The sequence below is a fragment of the Lepus europaeus genome, chromosome 13 (assembly GCF_033115175.1).
Source record: "Lepus europaeus isolate LE1 chromosome 13, mLepTim1.pri, whole genome shotgun sequence".
In the NCBI taxonomy this organism is placed as follows: domain Eukaryota; kingdom Metazoa; phylum Chordata; class Mammalia; order Lagomorpha; family Leporidae; genus Lepus; species Lepus europaeus.
Genome location: NC_084839.1, coordinates 75,939,005 through 75,964,472, shown reverse-complemented (window position 1 = coordinate 75,964,472; position 25,468 = coordinate 75,939,005). Strand labels below are relative to the sequence as shown.

The 25,468-nt window shown below is 39.3% G+C and overlaps 1 protein-coding gene across 1 annotated transcript in view; it reads right to left on the bottom strand.

Annotated features, from left to right (window-relative positions):
- CTNNA2 (catenin alpha 2) overlaps positions 1 to 25,468 on the bottom strand; it is a 1,271,675-nt gene that overhangs the window by 213,312 nt on the left and 1,032,895 nt on the right. The window contains exon 9 of the mRNA XM_062208724.1: positions 21,229 to 21,381. Within this exon, the coding sequence (XP_062064708.1) occupies positions 21,229 to 21,381 (153 nt within the window). The remainder of the gene's footprint in view (positions 1 to 21,228; positions 21,382 to 25,468) is intronic.

Sequence of the window (25,468 nt, the reverse complement as noted above, 5' to 3'; positions counted from 1 at the left end):
GGTTCTCAGCCAGGGCCAGATTTGTCACCCAAGAAATCTCTGGCAATGTGTAAACTATTTTTGGTTGTCATACCTGGGGAGGGAAGGTGCTATTGGCCTCTAGTGGGTAGAGTCCAAGGATGCTACCAAACAGTAACCACACACAGGACACCCCCCCATCACACAGCCTAAAATGTTAATAGTGAGGAGGTTGAAAATCCATGTCGTAGATTAGTCATATTTCCCACATTAAGTACTCTGATCTTCGTAACCTTTATTCAGATAAAAAATTTCTTTCAAATAGACAAGGTCAACTTCTTTGAAGTCATGATCGTCAATCATGTTGTTCCAGAATGATAAACAATCTTGTGTGCAACTGAAAGTATATCCACAGAACAGCTACTAGTACATTTTAAGTTCCTGCAAAATTGTAAATTTCTGTTATTAAGGCAAAGTACTCACTCCTCTGAAAGTTACTGTGAGAAAGATGGGTAGGAAATGACAAGCAAATATGTGAAAATGAAAACCTCACTTAACTTCCATCCTCCTCTAGAGAAACTCGTAATGGAAATTGTCATTTCACACTGATGTTCTCCAAGACAGGCTGACGAAATATTCACTTTGATGCTTTCCTTGTGGATTTATACTTGGATCCTTCTGCACAAGAAATTCACTTGTACAAATGTCCTTAGTACTTTTTGACTGTGAGAAACTTCAAAATTCTGAGGCACCCATTTATTCATGGTATTTGAGCAAAAACCCTTCCTCCAAAACTCCAGTTAAGCACTTGGGACAAAGATTGCATTGTTTTCTTTTTGAGAAAAGGAACTGTTACCCTCAAAACTACAAGCAAAAAAGTAAACAGAAAGAATTCATTGGATATTAGATTTTTCCCCCTTTTTAGGAGAAGTATTTGGCAATAACATAATCAACATTTGTATAAATACAAGGCACTGAAATCTACAAGCGAATTAAATGCCCAGTGGAAAATTTTCAGGTGACAAGAGGACCACAGAGAGAAATAACTGAGGTCAGATAGAGTCTGTGAAGTCAGTGCAATAGGAAAATGGTCCTCAACTATAAACTCAAGGGCAGAGAAACAGTGGAGTTTGTCTTCTGAGTTGGAGTCATGTCAGGTAGAGCTAGAAGCAGAGTCGAACACATCCCCTGCTTTTCCTGACTACATCAGACCTTCCTCTCCCACTTTTCTCCAAGTTGTGAACTCTCTAGTCTTCCCCTTTCTGCTTCCCTAAGCTTCTGACCTTGCAAGTCTGCCTGAACCTCACCTCCTGCATCATCCGTGGGTGTATTTCCAGTGTCCACTGCGGCAATTCAGCCTGTCTTTAATACCCAACTCTCCCATCACTTGAGCAACTGGTTTTTGTTTTCACAAATTCTACCCAACTTTACCTGGGAGGGGATGATCCACCCCCACAGAGGGCACTGGATGTAGAGCTCAGATGCTAGCTGTCCTCTGATGGGAACAAACACCTGCCTGCATCATGTTTACATAACAGGCACAAGAAAAGTATATCAATTTGGATGTAAATTACAAATGTGAGGTCTTTTAAAAAGCTCTGTGTAACAGAGATACTTGAAGTCACCTACTTGAAAGGACTTGACTTTTTGAAATACTTGATTGTGGGGATCAAAACAGCCTCTTTAGCTGAGTGTTATGTTAGGATAGGTCAAATTACTGCCTATTTTTAGTTCGCAGAACTACCAATTCACCTTAGCCGCTATTGCCACTCCATCATCAACATTCCCCATGTGGAAACTGCCATGCCATTTCCCAGGAAATCTGCAACACCTACTCTGGCACCACCAGCCTGGAATGCATTTTTGCACATACATCAATTACACTTTACCATCAGAGCATCGCCTACCAGAAGTTTAAGTTGTAAACCAACCTATGCAAAAATTTTAAATAAAAAAATAATAAAACATTTATGGTGGAAGAATATAGTTAATTTAACATGTCTTGGGTCCCCTGTCCCATGTAAGGAAATCATGCTTTTGGGATAATATAGATGTTTGAAAGGTATAGTTTTTATTCAGTCTTCAATAACCCATTTAGAAAAGATACATCACAAGACTTCTGTTGTCTTAGAATGAAAATAACTACTTGTCAGTTGAATTAAGTATCTGTATTTCGGTGGTAACTTGGTATTATGTGAAAATATTGACTCAATTCCCAAGCACCTTGGATGTGTGAAATTCACACTCTGAGGCAGCTCCAGGATGTCTAAATAGGAGCAGCCGAGGGCGGCAATCTGGTTGATAGTGGTAGTGGGGGAATTTAAAACAATTTTTACTTAGACTTTATATTAAAAGTCAGTTAAAGCATCCATTTTTTTTTCCTAAAGATACTCATATTGAATTTTTACACATGATTGAGAAAACACCTGTTAGATAAAAGAAGTATGTATGTGTCTGATATGTCTACATACATACTGGAGTGACTTGAGGAACAAAGAATGGTTTTGGAGACTGGAGTAGGATATGGCCAAGAATGCCACAACACACCCTGAAACAATCACATTCCATAGCAGAGTACCAGGGTTTGAGTGCTCTGCTCCCAATTTCAGCTTCCTACTAAGGCACACCCTGGGAGACAACAGGCAATGGCTCAAGGAGTTGGATTCATACCATCCACATGGGAGACTTGCATTGAATTCCTAGCTCCTGGCTCTGGCAGGGTTAGCCCCTGCCATTTTGGTTATCTGGGGAAGTGAACCATCATATGGGAGATCCTTCTTGCCTTCTGTCCTTGTTTTCTGTCCCCCTACCTTTCAAAGAAATGAAATAAATTTTTGCATTGTGCATTCACAACTATTGGCTCCCTGTGAGAGGCACTAATGAGCTTTCAAGGAAAAGAAAAAAAGGAAGAGAAAGAAAATTCTGGAAGCTCTCAATTCATATAAACAAAGGATCTCAGTTGATAACAGAACATTGTCTTTCTAATGTGCAGATTTTTCTCTGCGTATTCTTTATTTTATTTTTGGTCTTTATTCTTGGTCTCCCATATCCGTAATGGCCAAATTGATTAAGAGCTATTCAAACCTGTCTTTCAGACATTGGGCCAGTCACAAGCCAAAGTCATGATAGGAAGTGATGGGTCCATATTTTTGATCGCTTTATGATCTGGAACAGTTCAGCTACTTTAGTTCTGCATTCACTTGAGGATTGAGGGCACTGGGAAACCATTGTAGTATCATATTATCCATCCAATCCCAGATCCACCCACAAATGTGTCTGAGAATGAGAAAATTATTGGGATATTCACTTTTCCTAGAGTCTAAAATTGAACAAGATCTTTAAAATTATAGCAGACAAATGGTTGGGTCCTAAATGGCGATATGCCTCATGCAAAATCCGAAGGTCGGGATTACAGAGATCGGTTCATTCAGACAGCTGTAGGGGCATATCATCACTCTGTCAAAGAAATTCCAGTCATCAGGTCCAAAGGACCCAAGGTTGTGCTTTAAGGTAAAGGTTGAAAGCACAGATCCACTAAGCCTCAGGTTGGCCAAAGGGCTTTAGAAAGTTGAACTCTACCTCTCTCTAGAGCTAACGTAGCCTATGTAATCTGAAAATTCATTTTTAGTTCAAAAAAGCAACGTCCCAACATACCATCCCTCTCAAACGATGGCTTCAGGCTGGCTAGAGGCTTAGTGATACAGAAGCCTTTACAGCAAAAATTGAACACAGAGGCATTTCAGAGTGTTTTCACTGGGTAACTGGAAAAAAAAAAAAAAACCAACAAGTCTTGCACTTAAATAAACCACATTGCTTTAAAAGGGGGATGATTTTCACTTTTGAATTGAAAAGATTTAAACTTAACAACATAAGCTTATATTCCAAAGCAGTTTTCTGAGTTAGCTGGGTAATATATACAAACTTTTATACAGTTGCACTAAAACAAAATACAAAAGAAAATATGTATTTATATATGGAGCATAGTCATTCCCTAAAATAGATGTGAAACCAATTAGTACAATGAAAGGCCTGTCTGCAACAGCAACACTCCATGTAACCTTCTTTTTTTTAAGATTTATTTATTTATTTGAAAGGCGGAGTTACAGAGAAGCAGAGTGAGGGAGAGAGGCCGGGGGAGGGAGAGAGGGAGAGAGAGAGAGAGGAAAGGTCTTCCATCCACTGGTTCACTCCCCAAATGGCCCCAACAGCCAGAACTAAGTTTAATCTGAAGCCAGGAGCCAGGAGCTTCTTCCAGGTCTCCCACAAGGGTTCAGGGGCACAAGGACTTGGTCCATCTCCTACTGCTTTCCCAGGCTATATCAGAGAGCTGAATTCGAAGTGTTGCAGCCAGGGCTCAAATTGGCACCCATACGGGATGCCGACACTGAGAGCAGAGGCTTTTACTCCTTCAAGTAACCTTCTAATGTCTGGTGGCAATACCACTATGAAAGCCCAAATCTTAGTTTCTTTGCAATTTTTCTAATGCATCACACTACTTTACCTCAGCTTGGAGAGGATGCTAAAACAATACTGGCATGGCAGTGACTTATGATTTCATTGCAATGAGGATAAACTAATAACGAATGTATAACATAGTCAAATCAAGAGACAAAGAGAAAAGAAAAGGAAGAGAGAGAAAGGAAGGAAAGAGGGAGACAGGAAGGAAGGGAGGGAGAGGGGAAGGGATGGAAGGGGAGGGGAGGAAGGGAAGGAGGAAGGGAGGCAGGAAGGAAGACGGATCCCAAACTTTTTTTTTCTTTTCTTTTCTTTAAAGGATGTGCCATGACCAATTTTATTGCAAAAGAACATGCCTGGAACTCCCAAGAAAAGTCCAAAAGGAAAATACCTTTTGAAAGTTTGGAACAAGACTGGCATCCTCAGAACATAGCTCAGTGACTGCTCTGCAACACTCTTCAAAGAATGATGTTTTCTTCTGGGAGCTACCTAGAAACTCTTCAGGAGATATTGTTGAAATCCAAAAATCACTGGGATCTTAAGGGAATACCTGTGTCTTCAAAGATAACTATTTTGAAGAAATTAAAAATGATTTTACTTTGTGAATATAGAGTGTTGTTGAACTATTGCATCATTTTCACATTTGGGAAGGTACAGCCATAACCCTCCAGTTTGGAAGAACCACATTTATGCCTCACTGGTGTAGGTATGCGCTGGAAAGAGCTTGCACCTAGCTCACATCATGAGCCAAAGAATGAAGGTGAGATTATGTGTGTGGCTCCAACAATATCAGTCTTTTCCCCACCTTCACTCTCATCCACACTCTGCTGAAGCCGCCAAACCTTCTTAACACTTTGTCTGTAACTTACTTATCAACTGATGACTTTGGTGAGGTGACTTTTAGTTTTCCTTGGCCTCTGGTTTTTCATCTGCAAATCTATGATATTGATGATTACAGCATTTAGGAAGATTAAAAGATATAACGTGAGGAATATTTCTATAATATCCAATGTGGAGAAGGAACTAAGTGTTGATTCTCTTTCCCCTTCTCCTTAGGTGTGGGCAACATATTTAACTGTCTTTTTTTTTTATATAGGGTACATAATTCACCTAGTAGAATATAATTTGGTGGGTGAAGGTTGTGGCAGGGTCAGTTTTTATGTAAATGCCAACAAATCAAATTTCCATGGAAACTGTTAATTGCTTCTTCTTATATCTAAATATATATATATATATATATATATATATATATATATACTCAAAGCCCTATAGTTTGTATTTTGACTATATTGTAAAGATGGAAATGTAACCTAAAAGTATGATGTGCATAGTTAATTCAAGCACTGCGATCGACCTCTGACATGAGAATATTTAATATCCTTGGCTTTTACCATTTGCAAGCAAACTTAAAGTTCCACAGCATTTAGCTATTTGGACAGATATGAACTATCCATGTTGCATAGGAGAATCTAGTGCATAGGTTTAACTTACTACCCAATACAATTACCAAAAAACAGTTTGGATGATCTGTTCTCCTAGGGTGTTCAAGAATTCTTTTGTAGAAATGTGCATTAAATCCAGGGAGGTATGCACTAAAGTACAGCTCTTCTCTGAAAAACAATTTGAGAGATATGAAAGTTCATGTATGTGCTATTGAAGCTATGGTGGTAGCTAATATTTTTAAGCAATAGCTTGGTGATCCAAAAATGCACTAACTACTTAAATGAAGGACCAAGACTATACAGGATCCTTGAATAAAATCTGAGAACAGTGTGACCTCTAGGGCACGGGGTGTTCAGACATGTGGGAATTCTTCCTTTTTTCAAGTTGTATGACATTGGCCCAGTTAGTTAACTCCTTAAAACCTCAGTTTTTTTTTTCATCTTTAAAACAGAGTAAAAAGTGTCTGATATGATCTGTGACCCCAGTACTAGGTATATATCCAAAAGACATGAGCATAATGTATCAAAGAGATACCTGTACCAGCTTGTTTATAGCACTGCTGCTCATAATAACCAAAATATGGAATCAACCACAGTGTCCATCATCATCATATGAATGGATAAAAAATGTGGTGTATATGTACAAAGAAGAGTAGTTATACAAAAGATAATGAAATCCTATCATTTGCATCGAAATGGTTGGAACTGAATGACATCATGTTGAATGAAATAAGCCAGACACAGAAAGGCAAATAATGCATGATCTTCCTTTTACATGGGAGCTAAAATTTTAAAAATAATAAAAAAGCAAAAAGAAAAATTGCCTGTGTGTCAGTTTTGCTGCAAACACTGTGGCTTGTTAAACTTTGTTTTAAATCTTTGCCAAATTGTTAAGAATTATGTACTTGTATCTCACTCACAGAGAGATCCCAGTGGAAAGAACGGGGCCATCAAAGAAGGAGATACCTTTCTCTGAAGGGAGGAGAGAACTTCCACTTTGACTATGACCCTATCGGAATAAGATCAAAGTCAGCGAACTCTAAAGGCTTCCATAGCCCTGGCAACTCATGACTAGAGCCTAGGGAGATTACTGACTCCATGAACAGAAGTCACTGTGTACTTACATCCCATGTGGGATCTGTCCTTAATGTGTTGTCTAATGTGCAGTGATGCTATAACTAGTACTGAAACAGTATTTTTACACTTTGTGTCTCTGTGTGGGTACAAACTGATGAGATCTTTACTAATTATATACCGAATCAATCTTCTGTATACAAAGAGAATTGAAATGGAAAAAAAAAAAAAAAAACCCTGGTGTTAAATTGGAAATGTCATAGAAAATTAATTAATTTTTTAAAAAAAATATTATGTAGGATCTCTGTCTTTAATGTGCTGTACAGTGTTATTTAATGCTATAACTAGTACTCCAACAGTATTTTTTTCACTTTGTGTTGCTATATGGGGGCAAACTGATGAAATCTTTACCTAATATATACTAAACTGATCTTCTGTATATAAAGAGAATTGAAAATGAAAAAAAAAAAGAATTATGTACTTGTACAATTTTCAATGATTTTGTGACATTTTAATTTATATGAATGAAGTTGAGTATCTTTTCATTTGATTATTGTTTATAGCCTATGCCTGTTTTCCTGATCAACTATGGTCTTTTTACATCATTTTATTTGTTAAACTCTTTATTTAGTAGAGCATTAAGCCTTTGACTGTAATGCAAATTTTAAAAAGTCATCTAAAAATTAAATGAAATATTAAGTTGAAAAAAAGAGTGTCTATTTTATATGGCCTTAAAAACATTAAATAAATGAAAAAGGAGTTTATGAAAAGCCTTAATCATATATTTAAATAATTATTAAGACCTTAAGGTCAATTCTTGAACCTATATCTGGTTCTTTATTGCATGTCATAGGAACATAAAATATGGTAGGGGTTGGGAATTGGGGAATTTTGGGGAAAATGTGATATTACAATACACCTGTGTGTGTGTGTGTATACACACTTCTTAAATGATAAAATAAAATATACTGTACATTTAATATGGTTGACCTGAACAAAATAGTTCTTCATAGAATGGGTTTGTCTGACTCAATTATTTGAGAAACTCCAGTAACTTGGTTCTGGCTCAAACATATTAAGTGTACTGGGGAGGGTGGTACTGAGAATAAGGGAGATGAGAATCTTGCATTTTTTACAATGCACGAAGAGCCAGTTCCAATAATGTAGTCTTTGCTGCAGCTTTTCTTGATTTTTCTTTTTGGCTCACAGTTTGAATCAAGACCCTGAAATTTACAAAGCTCTGTTACATTTATTTAAACCCAAGACATTTGTATAGGGTTTTCCAGATCACACCTATCAAACAGCTGCAGCCAGAGCCAATCGAGAAACAGTCTGAGCGTAGAGGCTATGCTTTTTTCTTTTTAGTTCCAACTGATTTCATTACTTCAGCGTGTGAAAACTTGGAATCATCCCAGATGCTTATGTGTCTCACATCCTATTTCCATTTCATAGGCTCAACCTTGGAAACATAACCAAAATCTAGATACTTCTGCCCATCTCCTTAGCTCTATATTAGCCCTAGTATTAATTCCTTCTTCAACTATGATAATATCATTGTTATATATTCTTCCTGCCTCACTTTTATTACTCTACAATGTATTTTCCACATGGTAACAGAGTGATTCTTTAAAAATGAAAGTCAGATCATGACATGCCTTTTTTTTTTTTTTTATTTGATGAACACTAGATGGTCACTCTGCTGGGTTTTTTATTTTTTTAGAAAACTTTTATTTAATAAATATAAATTTCGAAAGTACAACTTTTGGACCTGCTATAAGCCATGCTTTTTTTAAAACCCTGCCAAAGTGCCAGCACTGTGGTGTAGCCGGTAAAAGCTGCCGCCTGCAGTGCCAGCATCCCATATGGGCACCAGTTCGAGACCTGGCTGCTCCACTTCTGATCCAGCTCTCTGCTATGACCTGTGAAAGCAATGGAGGATGGCCCAAGTCCTTGGGCCCCTGTACCCATGTGGGAGACCTGGAAGAAACTCCTGGCTCCTGGTTTCAGATTGGCACAGCTGCGGCCATTGTGTCCAACTGGGGAGTGAACCAGCAGATGAAAGACCTCTCTCTCTCTCTCTCTCCCTCTTTCTCTCTCTCTCTCTGCCTCTCCTTCTCTCTCTGTGTAACTTTGACTTTTAAATAAATAAATAAATCTTTTAAAAAACAAACCAACCCTGCCATGGGTAGAAATGTCAGTATCTGATTGAAATAGAGAATCTGTACTGCTGGCTGCAAGTTTCATCTCTGTAATTTTTCATCTCACTCTCAGCCCTTGTCACACTGGCTTTCTCCACAATCTGGAATAATCTCCCATACTCAATGGTCATCAGCAAGAGAGAAGCTGTTTCTGACCCCACATGTCCATTCCCATCATTTTTTGCCTCTTATTCTGTTTGATTTTCTTCTACAGCACACAGTTAACCTTTCCATGTTAACAACAGAATGGAATTCCTTAGCAATGGGATGTATGCTCATGAGAGCTGGTAATTTCTCTGTTTTGTTCATGATTCTTGATAGCAATCGGAATCATGTCAGCACATGGGAACCTCTAAGTTAATGTGGCAGAATGCAACATTTGGCACATAGAAGGATTACAAGAGAAGAGTGATTTATCCAATTATCAAAGGTACCTGTTTTTTTGTTTTGTTTTGTTTTTTGACAGGCAGAGTGGACAGTGAGAGAAAGACAGAGAGAAAGGTCTTCCTTTTTGCCGTTGGTTCATCCTCCAATGGCCACCACGGTAGGCGCGCTGCGGCCAGCGCACCGCGCTGATCTGATGGCAGGAGCCAGGTGCCTATCCTGGTCTCCCATGGGGTGCAGGGCCCAAGCACTTGGGCCATCCTCCACTGCACTCCCGGGCCACAGCAGAGAGCTGGCCTGGAAGAGGGGCAACCAGGACAGAATCCGGTGCCCCGACCGGGACTAGAACCCGGTGTGCCGGCGCCGCAAGACGGAGGATTAGCCTAGTGAGCCGCGGCGCCAGCCAAAGGTACCTGGTTTTTAACTGATGTTCCTGTTAGCAATTATGACTATTAGGGGTCACCCTTTTCTTTCAGCCTGTGTATTTCTTTTTTTTTATTATTTTTTTTATTTTTATTTTTAACAGGCAGAGTGGACGGTGAGAGAGAGAGAGAGAGAAAGGTCCTCCTTTTGCATTGGTTCACCCTCCAATGGCCGCTGCAGCTGGTGCATCGCACTGATCCAAAGCCAGGAGCCAGGCGCTTCTCCTGGTCTCCCATGTGGGTGCAGGGCCCAAGGACTTGGGCCATCCTCCACTGCCTTCCCAGGCCATAGCAGAGAGCTGGCCTGGAAGAGGGGCAACCAGGACAGAATCCAGCGCCCCGACCAGGACTAGAACCCAGTGTGCCGGCGCTGCAGGTGGAGGATTAGCCAATGAGCTGCGGCATCGGCCCAGCCTGTGCGTTTTAAGCTGATCAAACTTCTCGTCTTTCATGCAGCACTGCTATCAGGAGCAACTAAGTCAAGAGGGTGGAGCAGAGAACTGAGAACCCTGTGCCCAACTCAACATTTCTGGAGCCCCAAATCTATCCTTTCAAAGAAAACCAACTCACTCACATCCACTGTAACAGGGGATAAGTACAGGAGCATACTTGTGAGCCTCAAGTTGAAGAAGAAATGATGATGGACAGAGTTAGGGGTGTTACTTAAGAAACACCCTGGGAGAGTTTGGCAAGCTGCAATTCCTTTTCGCCCAGTTAGAGTTGGGTGTTCTCCACATGAGTTTATCCAGATTTGCAATTCCTACAGAGTAGTACATTAGAGAATTAAATAGGTACAATGCCTCTTTACTGTAGATCCCTAAGGTGCCTCTTAGGGTCCCACCTGCATGCTATTAAAATATAGTACTGTAAGTGCCAATAAGTTGGCAATATAGCCGGCTGCATTATTTTATTAATTCTCTAGGCATCACTGGCTTATTAACTATTGTATGGAAGGTACTCAGTCAAATGCTGCTGAATAGTTGGGATCAATTAGCCAAGGTCCCTTCCCTAAAGGAATTAGTGAAGCAGTAGGAAACCTAACAAGTGGTTTCAGAGTTCTGTGAGTGCAACTTTCAGCAAACAGAATGTCGTAAAGGTGAAAAACATGGGGAATTGGTCCCATTTGGGGACATGCTGTTCAGGCTGCAAGCTGAACAATTATTATAAATGAGAGCACAGGACAGAGTGAGGGGTGCATCTGAAAATCAACAACACAAACAGAGGCCTCGAAGGATAGGCAGCCTGGCATATTTAAAGTCAAAAGATGGGGTGTGTGGTTGATGCTTTACAAAAAAAGAGGCCGATTCAGGGCCAAAACACGCAAGCCACAGGGCCTTCTTTAAAATGCTGGGCTTTAACCTGGCAAAAATAGGAACACTCTACATAGTCTAAAGCAGGGAAATTGTAGTATTTTATTATCAGGGTTTTTTTAATTATTATTTGTTTATTTATTTATTTGACAGAGTTACAGAGAGAATATTCTATACACTGGCTCACTCCCTGTATGTCTACAATGACCACACAGTGCCACGCTAAAGCCAGAAGATTTAAACTCCATCCTATTCTCCCAGCTTGGTGGCAGGGGCTCAAACACTTAGACTGTTTGCTGCTACTTTCCCAGCCTATTAGCAGGGAACTGGATCAAAAGTGGAGTACCCAGGACATGAACCAGTGCCCATATGGGCTGCCACAACACCTGCCCCTGATTTAGTTTTAAAGTTTACTTTTTTTTTTAGGATTGATTTTTTTAAAAAACTTTTATTTAATGAATATAAATTTCCAAAGTACTGCTTATGGATTACAATGCCCCCCCCCCATAATTTCCCTCCCTCCAGCAACCCTCCCCTTTCCCGCTCCCTCCCCATTCCATTCACATCAAGATTCATTTTCAATTCTCTTTATATACAGAAGATCAGTTTAGTATATATTAAGTAAAGATTTCAACAGTTTGCCCCCACATAGCAACACCAAGTGAAAAATACTGTTGGAGTACTAGTTATAGCATTAAATCACAATGTACAGCACATTAAGAACAGATATCCTACATGATATTTTTTAAAAATTGATTAATTTTCTATGCAATGTCCAATTTAAAACCAAGTTTTTTTTTTCACTTTCAATTATCTTTATATACCGAAGATCGATTCAGTATATACTAAGTAAGGATTTCATCAGTTTGCACCCACACAGAAACACAAAGTGTAAAAATACAGTTTCAGAGCCTGCGCCATGGCTCACTAGGCTAATCCTCCGCCTTGCGGCGCCGGCACACCGGGTTCTAGTCCCGGTCGGGGCACCGATCCTGTCCCGGTTGACCCTCTTCCAGGCCAGCTCTCTGCTGTGGCCAGGGAGTGCAGTGGAGGATGGCCCAAGTCCTTGGGCCCTGTATCCGCATGGGAGACCAGGATAGGCACCTGGCTCTTGCCATCGGATCAGCGCGGTGGGCTGGCCGCAGCGCGCCTACCGCGGCGGCCATTGGAGGGTGAACCAACGGCAAAAGGAAGACCTTTCTCTCTGTCTTTCTCTCACTGTCCACTCTGCCTGTCAAAAATAAAAAAATAAAAAAAAAATAATAACACTTACCTTACAAAAAAAAAATACTGTTTCAGTACTAGTTATAGCATTACTTCACATTAGACAACACATTAAGGACAGATCCCACATGAGACAAAAGTACACAGTGACTCCTGTTGTTGATTTAACAATTTGACACTCTTGTTTATGGCGTCAGTAATCTCCGTAGGCTCTAGTCATGAATTGCCAAGAATATGGAAGCCTTTAGGGTTCACCGACTTCCATCTTATTCTGACAGGGTCATAGTCAAAGTGGAAGTTCTTTCCTCCCTTCAGAGAAAGGTATCTCCTTCTTTGATGGCCCCGTTCTTTCCACTGGGATCTCACTCGCAGAGATCTTTCAGTTAGGTCTTCTTTTTTTTTTTTTCCAGAGTTTCTTGGCTTTCCATGCCTAAAAATACTCTCATGGGCTCTTGAGCCAGATCCAAATGCCTCAAGGGCTGATTCCGAGGCCAGAGTGCTGTTTAGGACATCTGCCATTCTATGAGTCTGCTGTGTATCCCACTTCCCATGTTGGATCTTTCTCTCCCTTTTTGATTCTATCAGTTAGTATTAGCAGACACTTGTCTTGTTTGTGTGATCCCTTTGACTCTTAGACCTATCAGTGTGATCAATTGTGAACTGAAGTTATCAATTGGACTAGTGAGATGGCACTGGTACGTGCCACCTTGATGGGATTCTATTGGAATCCCCTGGTACGTTTCCAGCTTAAGATTGATTTTATATATTTGAAAGACAGAGTTTCAGAGAGAGACACAGCCAGACAGAGAGAGGGGAAAGCTCTTCCATTCACTGTTTCACTCCTCAAATGACCACAACAGCCAGAGCTGTGCTGATCCAAAGTCAGGAGCTAGGAGCTTCTTCAGGGTCTCCTGCATGGGTGCAGAGGCCCAAGGACTTGGACCATCTTCCACTGCTTTCCCAGGCCACAGCAAAGAGCTGGGTCAGAAGTGGAACAACCAGGTCTCAAACCCACACCCATATGGGATGCCAGCACTGCAGGCAGGGCTTTAACCCACTGTGCCACAGCTCCAGCCCTACTCTGATTCTTGCACGCAAGGGAGAGACTGAAGAAAGGTGAGGCAGATGAGTGAGGCCTTTCTGGAGGCCACTGCATTGCCCAGTACTGTGGAACAGGTAGTTGCACTTTGGCGCATCTGGGAAGAACGGGGGAGAAGGAGGAGCAGAACGCTGTCTGAGCAGCCAAGCTATGGAAGAGATAAGATGAGTCAGGAGGATCAAAACACTGTATTGATTTCTGCATCTTATTTTCAGGATTAGCTTCTATTTTTATTGCTGCAATGCACAGTTGGTCCTCAGTTTACACCTTGTCCATGTCTACCCCTACCACATGACTTTGGTACTGAGTTGCCACAATTTGCATGTCATTTCTCCAAAAGGATTGGAAATAAGGTACAACAAATGATCTCTGGCCAGCTCAGCACTTCAGAGACAGCCCTGCCCTGAAGTCTTCAGCTAACATTCCAAAGGGCTCAGTGAGCTGAACTATAGGAATTAAGAATAATTATTAATATTTATTTTATTTTACTCTATGGACAATACTCTATCATGGCTGATATTATGGATCACAAAGCACTGTAGCTGTCCTATTGAATTCTCCTAGTCAACAGACCCTGGTACAAATTCACCTAATCATCATTAAATGTTACAAATATTGTGAACAAACTCTCAAAATATTACTTATTATGGAAATCATAGAAAGCCACATTACTTTTTCCTATTCACATGCCCCCAACATTTTATTTATACTAAAGCTATCCTTGTTGAAGCTTTTTTAAAGACTACAACATTTTTGGAATAGGTTGTGATGGGCCCCGTTCACAATATCAATTTCTGTGAACATCAAATACCAACGCTGGGGATAATGGCACATAAATTTAACCAAAAACTTCAAGAGTAGATGAAAAGTTGGATAAACTCTCATGAAATGTTGCAAGACTAAAACTCACATCACCAGTTCATAGATCATTTCGTGAATGCATGTACTCTTCATTCAAAATTTTCTACATGATTTTCCTATGGTATACAATAATGATAATTTAGGCATTCAGCAGGGGTTCTCAAACAAGGAACAAATTTGCCCTGGAAGGACCGTGAGACTGCTTGATGAAAAGAGGAAACACTAAGTTAGGAAATTTTAGGAAGCAGAAAAGACTCTAATCTCATTATTTAAGTTTAGTCATAACTATTCTATTGATTTATATATTTATTTTAAGTGTAGAAGCCCCAAATCTCCATGGAATAATGAGATCTCATACTAAAAATATTATCAATAATTTTTAAAAATTCCACAAATTTACCTAAATCAGCTTTCTCAGGAATTTTTACTTCTACACATGATGGAGAAGCCTACAAGAGACCCATCTCTGGCTAAAAACATCTACAAAAGCACAATAAAAATAATTTTCTTGAAAGCATCGAAGAGGTGCCAAAAATATCAAAACTTAAACGAGTTCAAAAATAGAAGCTCACTGAGGGAAGATTAACTTTCCGCATGTCATTCCACCCACTGTCCCTAAGATCTGCTAATTTTTAGAGCCTAAAGAAAAACCAAGAAGTCAGAGAGAAGGTAGCTGCTGAGAGAAACTTCAGAGTTGCTACAAGCTCATATCTCTAGTCAGACAAAAAAAATGCAGTGTAGGACCACTAAGGCAACAAAGACTTGGAGTTAAGATCACACAGAGAAGGGAGGCTCAAAGAAGTGAGCCTGGCACTATATCACAACCCCAAGACAGTTGACCAAGTAAGTTACAAGGGGACTTCAAAAGATTTGTGGAAAAATGGAACTAAAAGATGGGTTTGTTTTGATGTAAATAAAATTGATAATCCATGCATATTTTGAAGACCCCTTATACATACAGCAATTCTCAAGTAGCAAGCTGAAACCACCCAAAAAGCAAAGTTTTAGGCAGTCTTATACAATGTATTGTTCACAAACATGGTAGAATTCTAAGTGACACATGTGATCGTTTGGCACCTCTGGAAGAATATTATCATTGACATTTATAAAAGAAAGGTAGACTAGACTTTAGAAACACTACAAACTAGCCTCAAGTTATTCGAGTAATTCATTTGTTCTCTTTCTCTCTCTCTCTCTATTTGAAAGGCACACACATACACAAACACACACACAGAGTGAGAGAGAGAGAGAGAGAGAGGTTTCACCTGCTGATTAATTCCCCAAATGCCCAGGCTAAAGCTTGAAGCCAGAAAATCAATCCAGGTCTCTGATGTGGGTAGTAGGGACTCAAGTACTACAGCCATCATCAGCTGTCTCCCAAGATACACATTAGCAAGAAACTAAAATCAAAAGTGGATCTGGAACTTGAACCCAGGCACTCAGATATGGGATGCAAGTGTCCAAAGCTCAAATTTAACTGTCCAATCAGTAATTTTTGAAACAAAATAGAACTAAATGGAAGGGTTTCAAGTATGGTGAACACAGATGGATGACTAAGCTAAAAATGGGGTCAGCAGAAAATAACCAGATTTAAGTATACTTTACCCAGGAATTTATAGTCTTAAATGCACATATCCCTAAAATAAGAAAGACTATATATCAATGATTTGATTATTCATTTTAATAAGTTAGAACAAAAGCAGCAGGTTCTACTAGAAGAAAAGAGAAATATAGAGAAGATAGATAGCATAAATAAATAAAATGGATTATAAACAAAATCTACAAAGTTGAAAGCTGTTTTTTTAAAGAAAATATTAGACAAACTACTTGGAAAACCAGGTAAAGGAAAAGGAGAAGATGTCAATTAGCATAAGAAGTAGAACAAAGAAAAGAAGCAGCAATGTAGAATCAAACACATTAAACAAAAATTATAAGGGAATTATGGGCAATTTTATGCTGATAAATTAGAACATTAAGCACAATTGGCAAACTTTTAGAAGATAAAAAGGACCCCCCCAAAAAACAGAAAATGTAAACAACCTTATGTTTTTAAACGTTTCCTCAAATAAATGCCGAGGCTCACGTTACTATGAGAGTGAATTCCTTCACATATTTAAAAATATATACAAAGCCAGTCTTAGCACATTCACTTCAAAAAATAGAAAGAACAGATAAGAATTTCCAGCCCCCCCCCTTTTTTTTTTGAGAGAAAGCATAACGTTGATGTTAAAACCCTGAAACAGAATACAGGAATACAGGAGTCATAAAACTGTTTCCAAATGTACAGGTAAAGCATTTAACAAGTCTTTATACTTTAAAAAGCCTCTTTTAGCAAAAGAGTAATAGAACTAACTTGATCTAACAAAAGTCTCTGTAAGAAATATAGAGCAAACAATGCAATCATTAAAATACTGAAATTTCTGTCATTTTTCAAGAGAGGAAATCCAAATGGACAACAGACACTAAAAAAAAAAAAAAAAAAATGCTTGGGGGGTTGGCGCTGTGGCTCACTTGCTTAATCCTTCGCCTGCGGCGCCAGCATCCATATGGGTGCCGGGTTCTAGTCCCGGTTGCTCCTCTTCCAGTGCAGCTCTCTGCTGTGGCCCGGGAAGGCAGTGGAGGATGGCCCAAGTGATTGGGCCCTGCACCTGCGTGGGAGACCAGGAGGAAGCACATGGCTCCTGGCTTCAGATCGGCTCAACGCCAGCACCAGCCATAGTGGCCATTTGGGGAGTGAACCAACAGAAGGAAGACCTCTCTCTCTCTCTCTCACTGTCTAACTCTGCCTGTCAAATAAAAAAAAAAAAATTCTCAGGATCACTAGCCATCAGGGAAATGCAAATCAAAACCACAGTAAGGTTTCATCTCAGTCCAGTTAGAATGGAGAGATCAACAAACAACAAATGCTGGCAAGGATGTGGGAGAAAAGGTACCCTAATCCACTGTGAATGGGTATGTAAACTGGTGCAGCCACTGTGGAAAGAAACAGTATGGAGATACTTCAGAAATCTGAATACAGACCTACCATATGACCCAGCCATCCCACTCCTGGGAGTTTACTCAAACCAAAAGAAGTCAGCATCTGAAAGAGTGATCTGTGCCCCTATGTTCAAGGCAGCACAATTCACAATAGCTAAAATATGGAATCAACCCATATGTGCATCAGCTGTTGACTGGATAAAGAAACTAAGATATATACAGCATGGAAAACTACTCAGCTGTAAAAATAAAAAAAAAAAAAAAAAAAGAAATCCTGCCTTTTGCAGCAAGATGGACACAACTGGTAACCATTATACTTAGGTAATCCAGACACAAAAAGGACAAATACCATAGGTTGTCCCTGATCTGAAATAACTAATAGAGTACCTAAAGTGTAATGTATTGGAGTGAAAAGCACATTTTGAGAATCAATGATTTTTGTCATCCTGTCTCTTCCATTGAACAACAGTGTTTTCTTCTTCACCCTATGTGTCGAACTCTTTTACTTAGTGTAGGGTAAATTTCACTATCATTAAGTAAACTGAAAATAGAGCTTTGTAAAACTTTAAGAGTGGGAATAGGAGAGGTAGGAGGAAAAAGGGTTGGAGTGTGGGCAGGAGGGAGGGTAGGGTAGGAAGTATCACTATGTGCCTAAATCTATATATATATGAAATACTTGAAACTTGTTTAAGTTAAATAAGATTTAAAAAAAGAAAAAAACATTGAAATTTCCCCTACTGAGATCTGGAAATAAAAATACCTACTGCCACCATATTATACTGGATGGACTAACCAGCAATATAATGCAAGGAGAGAATATAGGATAAGGATTGGAAAAAAAGAAACCTAACTGTGACAAGTATAGAAAACAACCAAACATACAAACAGATACATAGAAAATCCAAAAGAACATACTTGCAGAAATAGTAAATGACTGTATCAAAATCAATAGACATAAAATCAATGTATCAAAAAACTGTATATTACAAACACAAAGACTGGGGCTGGTAATGTGGCCTAGAAGGTTAAGCCTCTGCTTGCATAGACAACATCCCATATGGGAGCCAGTTTGAGTCCCAGTTGCTCCACTTCTGATCCAGCTCCCTGAAAATGCACCTGGGAACATAGCAGAAGATGGCCCAAGTACTTGGGTGCCTGCACCCATGTGGGAGACCTAGTAGAAACTCCTGGCTCCTGGCTTTGGCCTGGCCCAGCCCCATCCATTGTGGCCATTTGGGGAGTAAACCCCAGCATATGAAAGATTCTCTTTCTTGCTCTCTGTCTCTCTCTTCCCTCTACCCCCCACCCCGCCCCATCTCTGCATTTCAATAAATAAATAATCTTTAAACACACACACAGAAACTACAGGTTTGGAAAGACTACTGAGACACCTTAAATGTAGAAAAAGAGTAATGCTTATCCCGAGCTTCAAGTTTTTGCCTAGATGCATCAGTGATACAGAACTTGTTTGAAGGATGCAAGCCACAGAAATCATTCAGATTCCTGTTCCTCTCCGTTCCAACACAGGCCAATCCAAACATTAGTACCAGCACCTCTTAAAAACAAGACTTCCTACACTACTGCTGTCTGCAGGGGCAACCCATGGGTAATGAAGGGAAGAACTGAGGGAGGCAAAGCAGCAACTTTGTGAAATGCAGGGCTCTGATGGACCTGGGCTTTCTGCTTCTCCTTTTGCCTTGATGAGCAAGCACACATAGAGGGGACAGGTTTCCCTGTAGAGGGGAAATAGCACGTGTGTCCAAGGCCTATGACTGCAGAAGGGACAATGAATAGAAAAGCTGGCTCTCTGACCCACATTTAAACAGGATACCAAGTTTGAACTTCAAATAAGGCTAAATACAGAATACATACAGTCTCTCACAGTGTCACAGAAATATAAAAACTCATGTTGGCTTTGGCATTTTACTTAATAGTTAATGCTTCACATGGGGCAGCCACATTCCACGTTGGAGTGCCTAGGTTTGAGCCTTGACTGTGGCCCAATTCCAGCTTCCTGTTACTGTGTACACTGTGCAGTTGGGTCCCTGCCTCCCATGTGAGAGAACCAAATTGAGTTCCTGGCTCCTGGCTTCAGCCTGCCCCAGTCCTGACTGTTACAGATACTGGGGAGTGATCCAGAGGACAAGAGCGCTCTAAATTAATTAATTAATTTTAAAAATTAATCTACAGTGCCCAAAACACACCACTAATAATTTATATGATCTCTGAAGCTAACTTCTAAATGTTGTAATTCCATAGACAAGATGACATATATCTTATTACATGTGACTATTGAAATCATTCTAGAACTTTCTCAGCAATATTTCTTTTCCTCTTCCTCTTTGCTTTCCTCCTGTCTCCATCTCCACTCTCACTCTCACCCCTTCACCTTCTCCTTCTCAAAGCATGGAAGTGGTCAGGGTTTCTGAGGTCTATCTTGAAAAGACTGGGTATTCTTCTAAAGCCAAGTGAACTTTCAAAGCATGCAGGTAGAATCTAAGGGGTCACAGGTACTTGTCTTTGTAGATGGGGACAGAGCCAGAGAGACTGTGTTGACATTATACATATAACCCTACTTTTACCTCTAGCTTGGTGTTGTCTCAAGATAGTAGGGTTATGATGGGAAGTCCAGAGGTTCCATTTTGGTAGTCTAGGCTTTTGCAAGCATGAACCTGATGATGGTGTTTATACATAAAGCTCAGACTTTGTTCTAGAAAAACAAGGGTTTGATGTAAGCCTTCTTACTGACTGGTTATCTCCAAGCCCTGAGGCACCAGCAGTGCTGCATTAACCAAAGAGCAAAGGAAGCAGGTGCACAGGGAACAACTATATTGAGTACCACCCCCATTACCCACTCCAAGAAGAACAGAGAGGATTTTACATTTAATGAACTTATTAAGAATTTAACTTTGCCATCCAAAGAAAACAAAAAAGAACTTATTTTTATTTCAGCTTGCATTTAAATTGTCTGTCATTTTGAGTGATTTTTATTTTCTTATGAATCAAAGTGGAAATGCACCATAGTGGTGGTGGTGGTGTTAAGGGCTCAGAGCTTGCAGAAGTTTAAACTGGTCTTTACCATTCCCTAAATTTTGCAAAATCCTAACCCCACCCCCCAACCTGGGCTCTTTCTTTGCAGGCACATTTCCTGCTTAACATCTCCATTTTCTATTTAGTACCACGTCACTATTCCCACCTTTGCCAAGCTGTTGGGTTTTAGTTCCTAAATTTAGGCAGCCTAGTTATCATTTCCTTGTGCATTTTTTTCAGTAGCACACAGTACAGTTTTGCATTCGTAAAGCAACACCCACAGATTTCTCCAACACATAAAATGTACTTATGACCCCAAACTTAACACTCGTACTACCCCACGATCTTTCACACAGAGTCTAAACCTCTGTTAACAGAAGTGGTTTTCTTTTCTTTTTTTCTTATCTTTTAAATTCATAGAGTGGCCCGCTAATCTCGGCTTTGGTGGGTGGAGTGGAGAGGGATGTGAGGCGGAAGGAAAGGGAACAGTGTTCTAGGCTTCCATTTGGCAGTGTTAACCCTACTCCCTTGAATCGAGGCTGGTATTCAACACTTAGCAGTGTACCTTCTGTTTCTCCTGTCTCAGCCTCTGCCTATTGTTCAGGAAAATCGCAAGACACATTTCACAGCCTGCTTCGAGTTGTGGGATGGAGAGAAGAGAGATTACTGATGACTTATTTCCTTTGAAAGGAGTAGAGAACACTATTGACGAGTTCTCCACAGAAATTCCAGGAGTCACATGGAGGATCAAACCTGCTGATGAACTGTAGTCTCAGGCCTTTCCTGACTTACCTCCACCAGTTTATTGGCATGTTCACGGAAAACCTGGGCGTATTCTTTCACTTCCTTTTCATTCCCACTCTTTGCAGCCTCAATGAGAACGAGCAAAGGGACGTTGGTTTCCAAGAAGGAATCAGATATGTGATCCATCACTGCTTTTCGAAGCTACAGTTAAAATAAACAAAAAAGACACATAATTAAGGAATAAAAGAAGTGCCGATTTTTTTCTAAACTGTTAAGTAGCTTTCATTACCTATGCAGAAAATGTTCCACCTCTCTGTTTAATTTTCACAGTATTTATCACATCAAAGGAAAACAAAGACCTATGGCTGATGCACGCCTGTGAATTAAATGTATTATGTCAGCCTGAAAGTGACATATATGGCCTCTAGCTCAATACACTACAGATCACTCCTACCTAAGATCTACTCTCATCTTTCACTGACCCAAATGTCCCCCTTGAGGAGGTTTTGAATCGTAAAACAGCTCAAGAACTCAGATCCTTTAGAGAAGGAGAGACGATGAGGGCATCAATCAGCCAGGGGAGAGGACTTTGGTGGAAGAGCTAAGAAGCCACTGCTAACATTTTACCTTTCTAGATGCACTGCTTATATTTCATAGAGGTAAAAACATGAAGCATCTAACAATATCAAAAACGTTTCAGTCCAGGTGCTATGGCGATTGAGTGGCTGAGCTCCACAAAGAAATACTTACAATTATTCTTTTAGGTAAGTAAGAATAAACAAACTCAAATCTCCTAACAATGCATAATTACACATCATCCCCACATTGTTAAAATAAGCAGAAGTGCAGGTGCATGAAAATAAAATGAAACTCTCTCTGAACAATCACCTCAGTGCTACTTTGTTCTTAATTATCTGAATGTATGCAGGATACAAATAAAAATAAACACAAGAGAAGATGTTAAACAATATGTATGGTTTCCAAACAAATACATCTATCCATGAGTGTTCAAATGCATCTTTTGATAGGGATGATATGTACATGTTTGTTACTGATCAGAAAAAGACCTACGAATAAATCTCAGTTTCTTTTTGCACTAAATTCCCATAAGGCACACAACTGGGTGGGTATAACTTATTTTGGGTTTGACATTTACCATATTTTCTAAAGCCCATGTAAGTTAATATCACTTAGCTATTTATTTGGCAAAATGTACAGAATTACTGCCTGGGGATAATGTTGGTAATTACTAAGCTCAAATTTTCAAGGTCTACAGAACGTGCAAGATACTCAGCAAAGCTCTTCACACAACATTTTGCAGTAGAGACTATTCTTAAACCAATTCTGTAAATGAAGAATCCAGGACTTTCAAAAGTTCAACAACTTGCCTGCGATTATGTTAACAAGTGTTACAGCCCACGATAAGAAGGCCTGAAGAGGCAGTGCAGTGAACTCTTGAAACTCAACTATGTGGTTGTATTTCAGGAAAGGGGTCCAAGTGCAGGAGAAACTACTGAGAGCACAATCAGAATTAAACTTGGCAGGACAACAGAGACAACGAAAAGAGAAGGCCCAGATACACTGGGCAATGTGAGCAAAGTCAGGCTACCTCTTCATTCAAGCCACTATATTTTTTAATTCCACACGTGCCTGGGCACACATACACATACACACCAATAACAGGTGTATGAATTCTGTGAAGCTACATGCATGAACTCTTTTTCTACACCTTTAGTATGTTATGTTCATAAAAATGAACAACTTAAAATTATTGAGGTCAAATATTATAAATTTATAAAAAGAAAAATGAGAACAAAAAAGATAATATCAGCCCCATACACACTGAAAACATACTAAAAAGATATGCTTATAAAACATATTAAAAGCAATGTACTGCTTCAATATAATGGAAATAAATTAAGAAAATGATATGATATGAAAATAACAATTCAGAAAAGAGACTGAAGAATTATAAAAGTCAAGAAAGAATTATAAATAAAATAAAATGAGAATCAACACTATACAAACTGAAGACAGAATAGCGAATTACTTAAGAGAAATAAAAAGAAAAAAAGAAAAAATTTTAAATGCAAAAACAGAATAAAGAGCTAAAACTGAATTTCAGAAAAGATGGGAAATATTGAGGACAGGCAAAGAAATTTAAGTATATAGCTCCCAGTGTTCCCTAAGGAAGAAAATAACAATGAGAAAACAGAATGAATACTAAACTTTGCCATTAATTAAGACTTTCCTGAGTACATATGCATATTAAAAACTGTACTCTAAAAATGTATGTGTATATATATATATATATCAATTGATCTGATTTTAGTTTGTTTTGAATTTTTATTTATTTGAATGGCAGGGAGAAAGACAGAGAGACAGAGAACGAGTGTGCTTGCATCCACTGATTCACTCTCCAAATACCTGCAAAGCCCATATCTCCCCCACCTGCTGTATTCCCCACCCCCATAATCCCCAGGACTGAAACCAGAAAGGTCCCTACATGGATGGCAGAAACTCAGTAACTTCAGCCATCACTGTTGCCTTCCATGATCCGTATTAGCAGGAAGTGGGCTTCAGGTGCCAGAGCCAAGAATTTACCCCAGGCATTTTGATGTGTAATGCAGGCATCTTAACAGACTTATTAACTGCTAGATCCCTAGACAGTACATATTAAAAGTTTTCATCCAAAAAAGTTAGTATGTAAGTTAGTGGCAACCCAAAAAGTCTTCTCTAGGGTATATTGTCATCAGATTGTCAAAAGTTAAAGACAAGAAGAGAATCCTAAAGACAGTAAAATAAAAGCATCAAGTTACATACAAAGGAAAACCAATTAGGTTAACATCAGACTTCTCAGCAGAAAGCATACAGGCCAGAAAAGAGTGTGATGATATATTCAAGGTCTAAAAAAAATTTTAAAAAAGCAAACAAAACAAAACAAAACAAAACAAAACAAAACAAAAAGTTCCAAGCAAGAATATTATATTCAGCCAAGCTATCCCTTAAAAGTGAAAGAGGAATAAAGTATCTTCCAGATAAGCAAAAACAAAGAATTTACCACCCCTAGACCAGCCTTACGAGAAATCCTAAAGGATGTTCTGCATTAGAAATCAGCATGAAACACATGTCGCCACCAAATTCAATAAGAGAGCAGGCAGAATCACTATCCAATCAACACAATGACAGGTCTTAGTTCTTATCTATCGGTACTAGCTTTGAATGTGAATGTATTAAATTCACCAACCAAAAGACTTAGTTTGGCTAAAAAAAAAAAAACCAAGACCCAACTATATGCTGCCTAAGAAACTCACTTCATAAACAGATACATGCAGAGTGAAAGTGAAGGGTTGGAAAAAGATATACCAGGCCAATGGAAACAAAAAGCAAGCTATCCTGTTATCAGATTAAAAATACTTTAAACAAAAACTGTAAAAAAGAGATAAAAAAAGAAATTCTATTTTGATAAAGTTTCAATTCTGCAAGAAGATATAACAATCATAAATATATATGCACCCAACACAAGACCACCCAAATACATACAGCAAATACTATTAGACCTAACGGGAGAGATAGACTCCAAAATATTAATAGTGGTTGACTTCAACACCCTACTCTCATCAATGGACAGATCATCCAGACAGAAAATCAATAAAGATACATCAGAGTTGACACATACTATCATGCAAATAGGCCTAACAGATATTTACAGGACTTTTTACCCAGCAGCTACAGAATACACATTGTTCTGATCACCACATGGAACATTTTCTGGGATAGAACACATATTAGGGCACAAATCAAGTATCAAAAAACGTAAAAAGACTGACATCTTCCAAGTATCTTTTCAGATCATAAAGGAATAATACTAGAAATCAACAGCAAGAAGAACAATAGAACATTCAAAAATACTTAGAAATTGAACAACCCATGATTCATGGGTCACTGAAGAAATTAAAAAGGAAATGCAAACTTTCTTGAGATAAGTGAAAAAAAAAAAAACGCAACATATCAAAACGTGTAGGATACAAAAAAATCAGTATTAAGAAGAAGGTTTATACCATTAAATGCCTACCTTAAAGAAGGAGAAATTAAAGATCTAATGATACATCTTGAACACTCAAGAAAATAAGAACAAGCTGGCGCCATGGCTTAACAGGCTAATCCTCCACCTTGCGGCGCCGGCACACCGGGTTCTGTCCTGGTTGCCCCTCTTCCAGGCCGGCTCTCTGCTGTGGCCAGGGAGTGCAGTGGAGGATGGCCCAAGTCCTTGGGCCCTGCACCCCAT